General features: G+C 40.5%; 1 protein-coding gene across 1 annotated transcript in view; it reads left to right on the plus strand.

The window, feature by feature from the left end:
- Positions 1–10549, plus strand: part of mpp1 (membrane protein, palmitoylated 1) — a 30992-nt gene that overhangs the window by 15954 nt on the left and 4489 nt on the right. Inside the window, exons 2-10 of the mRNA XM_034177720.1 lie at positions 2373–2501; positions 2570–2648; positions 4816–4901; positions 4989–5057; positions 7902–8098; positions 8210–8310; positions 8382–8462; positions 9816–9896; positions 9968–10170. Of these exons, the coding sequence (XP_034033611.1) occupies positions 2373–2501; positions 2570–2648; positions 4816–4901; positions 4989–5057; positions 7902–8098; positions 8210–8310; positions 8382–8462; positions 9816–9896; positions 9968–10170 (1026 nt within the window). The remainder of the gene's footprint in view (positions 1–2372; positions 2502–2569; positions 2649–4815; positions 4902–4988; positions 5058–7901; positions 8099–8209; positions 8311–8381; positions 8463–9815; positions 9897–9967; positions 10171–10549) is intronic.

A 10549-nucleotide genomic window follows, 5' to 3' on the forward strand; every position in this document is an offset into this window, starting at 1 on the left:
TTGGAGGTTCCAGTCATCCTTGTGGTCTCCAGGGTCATATGAACCCAGTGCTGGTGATCACCGTGCGTGCATAATGAGCAGTAATAACTCTGGGTTAATGTTCAACCACCAACATATGTTGAATGTGCAGATGAAGAGTATCTGATCGCTCATGAGTGCACCAAGAGCTGTTCGTCAGGTTCCATGTGTTATTTTGTTTTTTTGAGATTTAGTAAATGTTACATTTTTTGGAAAACTCATGAAATGAGGAATAAAAAAAACAAAACAATGTTTCCTTTTTTTTTAAGGTTGTTATGGTAACCATCTTGTATTTCCAAAATTGGCAACATTGGGAAACTAATTTTTTACTTGCTTGTCTTCTGGTTATTTTTGGGTCAACTTGGTGTTACACAGTTAAATAACAGCACCGTTCTGGGTTTAAAGGACATGTCACACCAAAATCATAACAAATAAGATTTAGGTTGTTAGTGACCAATCCGATGATCCACTGGGGTGACTTTGTGCACTTCCGTGACTGGTTTCAAAGTATACAGCATTTGTAACAAACAGCTACGGAGATGTCCGAAAACAGCACTCGTGAGTACTCGGGTGTTTCCGACAAGTGACGTCGCACTTCAGTGGAATGCAGCTGATAACGAATGGAGGCACAGATTAATTCCAAAGTTGACATAAGTGTGATGTCGTGTTATGATGACTCATTTTTAAGTGATATCTGTTAATTTTGATGGAGTCATGGTAAAATCTGCAGCTCCAAGAAGGTTTCTGTGCACTTGCATGGCCATGAATCATAAACGCAGCCTGTCAATAACCATCTCTGCTCCAGGTTCAGCTTTGTGCACCATTAATTATGAGTATTGTTATCAATAAGATCTAAAAAAAATACATCTGCTGCCAGGGGCAAATGAGCATCTTGACAGCTGCACAGTGCATGCGCGCACGCACACACTCACATAGCGAGCTTCACAGCACACATACACAGCTCCAAATTTACACTCAAAGTAAAACAAAAAAATAGAAATTTAGCCACAAAGTACAAAAGGGATAAAATCCTGAACATGCCAGACTCACCATCGTGTTGTGGATTGATTTCCAAATGTAAACTTCACGCGATCAAAGAAACACGCGTGTGTGAAATCGCCGACTGCAGCTCTGCCTTTCTCTGGATTGTGGCACGTAAAATAACGCCCATGAACTCCTGGAAATGATGTATTCTGACTTTTTCCAAAGTAACAAATCTATCTCTGTGTCCAGGCAGTCTATTAAAAACAGTGTCAGATGTCCTGCGTCCATGTCCACAGCTTCAGTAATCAGCACATCTCTACAGGCTCCAAAATCAGACACTCTGAAAAAGTTAACAGTTTCTGAAGCATGTCGTCTCCTCTCTGTAAATCCAAGCCATCACTTTCAAACAGCAGCTCAGAAGCTTCGTTTTTGGACGGAGCAAGTTCTTTTCCCTCTGTCTGTCAGTCATGGCGATGTTCCTGTTTTGCTAATTAGGACGTCACACACTGAAAAATGCAGAGGATTGCCAAGTGAAATGTTTTCTGGAAATGCATCTGCTAACGCTCAGAGTGAGAGGAATAAAATACACCAGAGACCACTAATTATTAGCACATTTGTGTAGAGACACTTACAATCATGAGCACTTTATGTTGTCTTACTAACTGGGATGTTACAAAACATGAGACATGTCCTTTAAGGGTTCATAATTTTTATTACAAATTCCAAGAATACATGTTTCCATGTTACAAATATCTGGATCTGATTACTAAGGAAGAAGCACCCACATGGATCAGGTTCCAACATCCCATAAGTCATCGACTTCAGGTATGCACAATGAAAAAATCCAAAATGGCAGCAAACACTATTGCTGTTCATCAGCTTCAGTCATTTGTTAGTATCTCTGGATTCTCACCTTCAAAAGTCTTATTTAGTCACTTCAGTCATGATCCAGGGTTAACCAGAAGTCCAGGAAGTCCAAAGGTAGTTAGAAATCCAAGATGGCCACTATAAAAACCTTTGGGGTTGAAAAAAGGAAACATTGTTGGATTCTTCATTTCATAAGATTTCTAAAAATGTACAGCTTACCAAATCTCCTAAAACCATGAATGAAATTACACAAGGAACCTGACTATTTCCAAATGTCCCCACTTTTTGAAATCAAAGATGGCTGCCATAACAACCTTTTGAAAAAATAAAAACATTGTTTTTTTGGATTCCTCATTTCAAACCATTCTAAAAATGTATAGTTTCCCAAAACTCCAAAAAATTTAACAAACCTCAGACATCATTGTTTTTATTTTTGACCAATGAGTTTGTTTCTGAACTAAAGTAATCCGGTGGCTCTGTTTGTTTCTTCTTCTTATAAACAGGCAGCTATGCAAACCTGTGAGAACAAAGGCGCCGAGGTTTTCTCTAACGGAAGTGCTGGACACATGAACGGCCGGGAGCTGACGAGGATGATGGAGATAGCGTTTGAGAAGAATTCTTCAGAGCCACTGGTATGTCAGACACACTTTCTACTTCCACAGCTGATGTCTTCGTCTCACTGACCGCTCTCTTCCTGCAGGGGGTGACGCTGAGACTCAACGATAAGCAGAAGTGCATTGTGGCCAGAATATTACACGGGGGCATGATCCACAGGCACGGTAAGGACTCTGTCATAAAATACAGACTCAACTTGGCCAAAAGCAACGCACCTCAGATGGACGTTGGTTTCAAACTGGCTCTGTTATTGCAACCATTCATTTGAGTTACGACTGAATAACTGCTTCAGTTCCTCAAAATTGAAATTGTTTGACAATCTAATTGTGTGTCTTTTATTTGAGATGGGGGGGCACAAGGTAAATAATTTTGGGTTAAGGTCTCGTCAGGTTTGGGATCATACTGGTGCCGCTCATCACCACGACATGGAATTATGGCATCCATGGGCAGAGATGTTTGGCAAAGCCAGGGCCTTTTCCTGACGTCCAAAACACTCCAGAGCACGAGTGTCTATGTTTGTGGTCGTCCTGGATCAATCCAGGCTTCACTGAGTTCTTGGGCTTTGCTGTCAGAAATTTATCTACATATGGTGAAAGTGTTGAACTTGTAGAGACTTTCATGTCTCTGGGGCCTCGACCTATGAGATCGAGAGATGCCTGGGAAGCACTTTTTAAAAGCCCATGAGGTCGTGGAAAGAAGTGTTTGGTGATGCCAATATCTTTGCAGGAGAGTGATAGTTGCATTCTTTAGGGTCCTGGTGTTTCTTTGTCTTAATTTAAGGTTGTCAGACCTGGATGCTGACCAGCAGTGGTGGGCACAGCTAACCAAAAAGTTAGCTTCGATAACCATTAATACGATGCCTGAAAAGTTATCTTGGCACTATCTATGACCCTAAACCGATAAACTGCTAAGAAATTTATCTTTATTACAGATAACTGATAACTTTTAGTATTGATTCAGATGCAGCCACATCAGATTACACTGTCAGCTTCTGATAAACCAGTTTCACTTTAAGCGCGTCAGGGGCTGCTAGGTAAATTCATGGATCACAAACACAAAAAGAACGCATGAAAAATGAATGAATAAAAAAATAAATAAAACCCCAAGCACTGTCATCATCTTTCAAAAGCTGCAAAACACAGTATTAGAAGTCACAGTTTATCTCGGTATTATATACACCGTCATTTACGAACTAAAAGCTGCTGCTTTTTTCACACGCTTTGAACCAAAATACGTCCATTAATGCATTGATTGGCAGAGTAAAAGACGTGGTAAATATAAATTCTTACATGTTCATTTCAGTGGGATTCATTAAATTCTGTAGAAAATATTCCACATAAAGCGTCCTGATTATCCAAAACGGTGTGTAAACGGTGAAGAGAAGTCCTTGCAGCTGTGCCGTGGGAGTTCCTCTCTCCCACCGAGTCTTGGTGATTAAATTAACCCGTGCCACAATGAAATAAAATAAAATATTGTTAAAATTAGTCCATTTTGTTTGTCTCGAGTGGACGGTAACAGTGTAATGCCCAAAGTGAACCTGAACTACACTACCCACAATGGTCTCTGTGTCAACCAGCCAATCATGTCTTGTTTTTAATGATGACATCATCAGCATGCGACAGCAAGTCTGCCATAAACCACTGATCTACACATGACAGTGATTAAAATGTTTGAATTTAGGGTTTACAAACGTTTTTGACTGTTAAACTTTGCTCATTTTAGCAGCAAAAAAATGTTAGCGGACTGAAAGTTATCGGAACTAAATTCATCGGAAGATAATTGGTCCGATGATGGTTTTAAAACTTATCTGAAAAGCTAATCTGCTAACAAAACATTAGCTTCAGTAATTATCGGTTATCGGATTAGCTGAACAGTGCCCACCACTGCTGACCAGTGACCGAAGATGAGGACCACATATCTTTGACACGAGGTTCCTTAGAGGATCCATGGGTACCTTTGCAGAATGATTTTCTGAAGAATGAACGAGTGAGGAGTGTGAGGAACCATCAGGTGGGACATTTTGGCCATGTGATGCGTTCCTTTTGTCATCATCGAACATGAAGGTGCTGAAGAAGACCAAAGGTACACCTAGGTTTCAGATAGGTGGTTACTTTGGACACGTGGGGATGGACCAGTTGTTTGACAGGATGATAGCCATCCAGGACCCATGGTGGTTCAGTAGTGTCTTGAATGCAGCAGTCTGCAGCACAGTGGCACATAGCAGTGGCATATTGCAGGGATGCATTGCAGCGGTGCACTGCAGCACCACGGTGGCCCACAGCGGGCCGACATGGTGGTGTTATACTTAGTGTTTTCTCTTCTTCTCTGCAGGATCTTTACGTGAAGGTGACGAAATCGCCGAAATCAACGGAAAAAGCGTGTTGAACCAAACAGTTGATCAGCTGCAGAAGATCCTGGTCAGGCAGCACTTTCAAAATAACACTCTGGTTTCTGATCGGTTTCGGTTTAAATAGGAGTAAAATTCTTGTGGACTTTATGTACAGAAAGAAGCCAATGGAGTGATCACCATGAAAATTATCCCCAACCCCCAAAATCGCTCCAAAGTCTGCCAGGTAATACAGTCTATTTGTTTGTGATGCGTTCATAATAAATGTGCTTCTCTTTTCAAACATGTTTAAAAGTTTTTGTTCGTTATTAGGTTCTTCCCTTATTAGCCAGCCGCCAATCAGGTGACTATTTGTCAACCTTTCAGTATCTTCTTCCAGTAGTTTTTCTCTGACTCAGAAACACTTTGTGTGTGTGTGTGTGTGTGTGTGTGTGTGTGTGTGTGTGTGTGTGTGTGTGTGTGTGTGTGTGTGTGTGTGTGTGTGTGTGTGTGTGTGTGTGTGTGTGTGTGTGTGTGTTTCCCGCTGCCATCTGCTGGCCACAGCGCGTCATTTTTCTGCAGCAGCCATTAACTGTGTTAACTTTGTCGAACACGGTTAATGGCTGCTGGCTTTAAAACTGCTGTCAGTCACAATGTGGAATATTATGGGATGCACGGAAGAAGAAAAAAATAGACTCTTTGTCGTCACTGCTGTGGTCCCTGATGGCAGTTTATTTTAGATCTAGTTTTAGTTTTGACTCCTTTCATATTTTTGTAGTTGTGTTCGTTCCCAGTGATGCTGCACTTGTTTAGTTTGTCCTTTTAACCAGTACAATAAATGCAGCCTGTGAAGAAAACACACGTTCACATGTGTCGTATGTGAGATAACTGACGGTTATGTTTGGGTTTTATTTTGTGCACTGCAAAAATGGGGTGTCTAAAATCAAGATAAACACACTAAATCTGAGGGAAATGATCTCGCTGCATGGACAGATCATTTCACTTGAGAAAATGTCTTGAATGAATATAGTTAAGTCTAGAAATATCAAGTTTTTTTTTAAATCTTGGTAAGAACCAAATAATTTGCAATGTACCAAGATAAAACAAAAAACAACTTTAGATTTAGAAGTGTGAGATAATTTATCTTGTTTTAAGGGTTAATGTCTTATTTAAGTGTTCGACATGCTTGTTTCTAGATTAACAATCTTAAATTATGACCATCTTGCCAAGAAAATTTTCTTCCCATGCAGCAAGATCATTTCCCTCAGATTTGGTGTTTTTAATCTTGTTTTTAGACACCTCTTTGTTTCAGTTTTACATTTACAGGCTGCTGAAATAAGCCACTAAATTAGGCCGTTATGATTTATTTCTGCCTGTAGGATAAATTTATTATCATCACAATGTTATTACTTTTGTGAGATTTGTGAGATTAAAACACGAACCTGTGTGTTTTGTTACAGGTTGAATTTTACAGTTAAAAGTCTAAGCTCTGAAATATGTGTGTTTGAAGTCCCGATCTGTGTATTTATTGAAAATATGTGCATGCACGCAAAGTGTGGGATTTGTGTTTGTAACTTTTAGGTCTCCTGGACAGCGAATGGTAAAAAATACTGACATTAGGACTTTGAACACAAAAAAATCTGTTCTCTTTGTGGTGGTCATAAAGTGCAAAATGCGCTTATCACATGAACAAAGGTACGTAACTGGATGTTGCAAAGTTTTTATTGTAGCGTTATCTCACAACAAGTGACGATTGAAAGTAAATTATCACGGCTCTGGGGCGGGTCTTTATGGTGGCTGTAGACTAGAATCTGTTAACAATTGGGGTCAGACCTCCAGCTGTACATTCAGGGCCTATGCTAAAGTATCAGATAAGAGAAAATTTTATTGTTCGTGAATGTGACTGTTTAAAGGTTGATGTAACATTTTCTCTACATGCCCGATGTTTGTGTGCTCTCCGACCACTTTTGGCCCGCTTCCATTTGCTTTCCTGTGCTAGTGTAATTAACAGTCATGTCCTTGTCATCAAGTCGTTGAACTTGAGAAATGGGAGGATGTCTAACATTCAGAAAGAGTGTTGGAGAATAGCACCATCTAGAGGACAGCAGCGTCTATCCTGACCTCCTGGTGTTGTTGCTAGCTGTGTGTTTTTGTGATTATTATTTATAATAAACTAGGAGGAAAACCTGTGATTAAAAAAGTTTCTGGTGAAGACTGAACAATTTCTTTTAAAATAAATCTGTGATTTATGAAAATGTAGAAAGTAGAAATGACACTCGTGACACTGAAGATAATCACACCAGATTTACAGATAAATACAGTTTGTGTTTTGACCATAGAAAGGCTGAAAACTGTCCTTTTTGGGAGGAGGTGTATTTTTCTGATCCCAATAACTTTCATGGTTCTGGCTCGTTCGCAACCTAATTCGGGCATGTACCTGGCTACACAGCCAAACACAAGCCACGTTCCAAATTTGACTGAGCTGGGTCCCATAAGGGGTGAAAGTGGGTATTTTCTGACCCCAGTAACTTTCAGGGTTCTGGCCTGATCTAGACAATAATTAAGTATGCACTGCTCCACCCCCTAGCAGGCTACGTTCCAGCAGATCGGCCCAGCAATCACTGAGAGGTAGTCCGGAAACCTCTACGTGACAGACACACAGATGAATACAAGAAATTATTAGAAGAGGAGGATCAGATTATTATATATTCTGTTGGTGGATCGCATGTATTTTTCCAAATAAAAAATGTGATCTTTAACAGTTAGGTTTGTTAGCTTGGGGTTTTTTTATTGTGTATGTGAGTGAATACTTTCTAGTTGGCACTTGCAGATTAACACATTTTTATATTCAAATACATCGTCTCACCAATAAAACAACCCCCCACCCATACACACACACATCACAAATCTTTGGAGCCGCCAATGAAGCAAATAATGAATGAGCTTGTATTTGTGTAGCAAGCCCAGAAGCCACCAACAGTTATATGGCTGTTGTTGAAGCTGATCTCTGTAAAGGGGAACTTGTGCCCTTGTGCGCTTGTTTGCGGTGATCCAATGACTGTGTGCCTGGTCCTTTTCTTCTAACCTGCAGATGTACATGAGGGCTCAGTTTGACTATGATCCCACCAAAGATGACCTCATCCCATGCAAAGAGGCCGGACTGAAGTTTCAAACTGGCGACATCCTTCAGATCATCAATAAGCAGGATCCCAACTGGTGGCAGGGCAAAGTGGAGAGCAGCGCCGCCGATTTCGCTGGACTGATTCCATCTCCGGAGCTCCAAGAATGGTACGCCGATGTGTCGCACTATTCCTAGCCTGTCTCGGGTCTACTGTGACATAAAAAATAAAAACCCAGCAGATCTAATCCGTCTCCACCTTAAAAATGTTCCTGCTGCAGGAGGGTTGCAAGTAAAACCAAGAGCAAAGAAACTCTGTCCTGCAGCCCGTTCGTAAAGAAAAAGAAGTGCAAAGACAAGTACCTGGCTAAACACAGCTCCAGTGAGTGCATCTGATCATCACGCTTTTCTGTCATAGACTTTATCTCCATAACTCGCCTCCTTCTCTTGCAGTTTTTGACCAGCTGGATGTGATTTCTTATGAGGAGGTTGTGCGGCTGCCTGCTTTTCACAGGAAGACATTGGTGCTCATTGGTCAGTTAATGTTATTATTATTATTATTATTATTACAAGTAAGTTGCCCATGAGGGCAGGGACACAACTGTATGTTGTTTTTTGTTTTTTTTGCCGTTAGTATATTTTATTTCCAAGACCTTGCCACACATTTGGGTGGCTTTTGTCGCCATCCAGCTGGCAGTGTAAGCATTTCAGGGCTTCTGGTACATTTACTACCTGTGAAACCTGAAATTCAGATTTATATATATATATATATATATATATTAAAGGCATTCATAAATGTCAGAAATACATGAATTTTTTTTTCTTGGCATGCAGAACTTTGACCTTCCAGTACTAATGTATAAATATTTTGGTTTTTGAGTGTCTTACAGTTCTTGAGTTTTATGGTGCTATTCCTTCTTGTTTAATCTCAAATAGCAAATTAAGTCATGTTTTGAAGCACCACAGTAACTTCTTGATCCATCTTGAACAGACATGGTATATGTAGTAGTTGCGGCCATCATCTGCACCAGATTTGAAACTGGGATCCAATTTTTGAGCAGTTTAAAAATTTCATCCTGATTCTCGAATTTGCTGATAGTACACGGTAACTTCCACGTATTCGTAGTCTTAACGGCTTTGTTCACGTTCAGACGTCTTTAAATGGGGTGTTCGGAGTGATTACGTCTTGAAACTTGTTTGCTTGTGTTCCATCGGGGTAAAAATCTGAGGCGGAAACAATGTTTGTTGTGTCAACAACTTGAGCTCCTTTCTTTCATTTTCAGGCGGGTTGTTAAATTTGCACTTTATAAGCCAGCCTGTTAGGAGGAAAGCTGGATGAAGCTGTTTCAACCACTTTTTACACTTTTTTTGGATCATGGGCGATCGTAGTGGAATATTTAATTTAAAATTAAAAATATTTAATATTCATTGAGATCGAGATGTCTTTTGCAAGGGAGACCTGGACAGTTATAAAGTTTCAAATTCACCTAACCTGCATGTCTTTAAATGTGGGGGGGGACCCATGCAAACACTCCACACAGAAAGGCCACTGGTGGGAATCGATCCCACGACCTTCTTGCTGTGAGGCAGCAGTGCTAACCACTAAGTCACCATACTGCCAAATAGCCCTGTTAAGAGGAAAAAAAAAGTTTTTCCTAACAAGCACAACTTTCAGTTGTGAATTATTAGAATATTGTCAGTGTTGCAACATGTGTTAATGGTGCGATCAGGAATCTTCAGCTGTAATACTGATGATGTATATTTGCACAGAGTTCCTTTCTATTGACAAACATACATAGTTCTTCTTCAGCCTTATTGCATTTATGCAAATCGCTTCCAAGTCTGGTTAATCACCCAAATCAAACATTGACATTTTGCTCCGTGTAGGTGCACACGGTGTGGGAAGGAGCCATATCAAAAATGCATTACTGACCAAATACCCCGAGAAGTTCTCCTACCCCATACCACGTGAGTTCCCTCACAGTCATCGTGTTTTGATGTCTATAGAGAACGGTGTGTTAAGTTTGGATTCCACACAGACACGTCCAGACCCCAGCGTAGGGATGAAGTGGAAGGACAGGAATATTATTTCATCTCCAGCGAAGCTATGACCAAGTCCATCAGCGGGAATGAGCTCCTGGAGTACGGCAGCTTCCAGGGATACATGTTTGGAACGAAAATCGCATCCATCTTGAAGATCCACGAACAGGGAAAAATCGCTGTCCTGGATGTGGAACCACAGGTTGGAGTTCACACTTTAAAACCTCACGCATGTCATTAGAGGAATATTTCTGTTTTAAAGGCATTTCAAAACTTATTCCTGCACAAAAAGAGGTGTAAAAATGCAAAAGCAGGACTTCCTGAGCTGCCAAAAGTGTTGCATTTTGGCCGTTAATAGAGTGCTGGTCTCTCTTAGTTTAGCATTTTCCTTCTTGATCCACACTCTCTTCATTAGCTGAGTGTGGCGTGTTTGACTCCAGGAGATCACTCAGACGACGTCAGCGTGAGATCGTCACACCACTGAGTGATGTGCAGAAAGCAAACTGTCCCCAACCAACAGGAGCATCACACTAATCAAATTAGAACCTAAAAATTGTTACAACCAATGAAAATATTGTTTG

This window comes from Thalassophryne amazonica, chromosome 9, assembly GCF_902500255.1.
Source record: "Thalassophryne amazonica chromosome 9, fThaAma1.1, whole genome shotgun sequence".
Taxonomy (NCBI): domain Eukaryota; kingdom Metazoa; phylum Chordata; class Actinopteri; order Batrachoidiformes; family Batrachoididae; genus Thalassophryne; species Thalassophryne amazonica.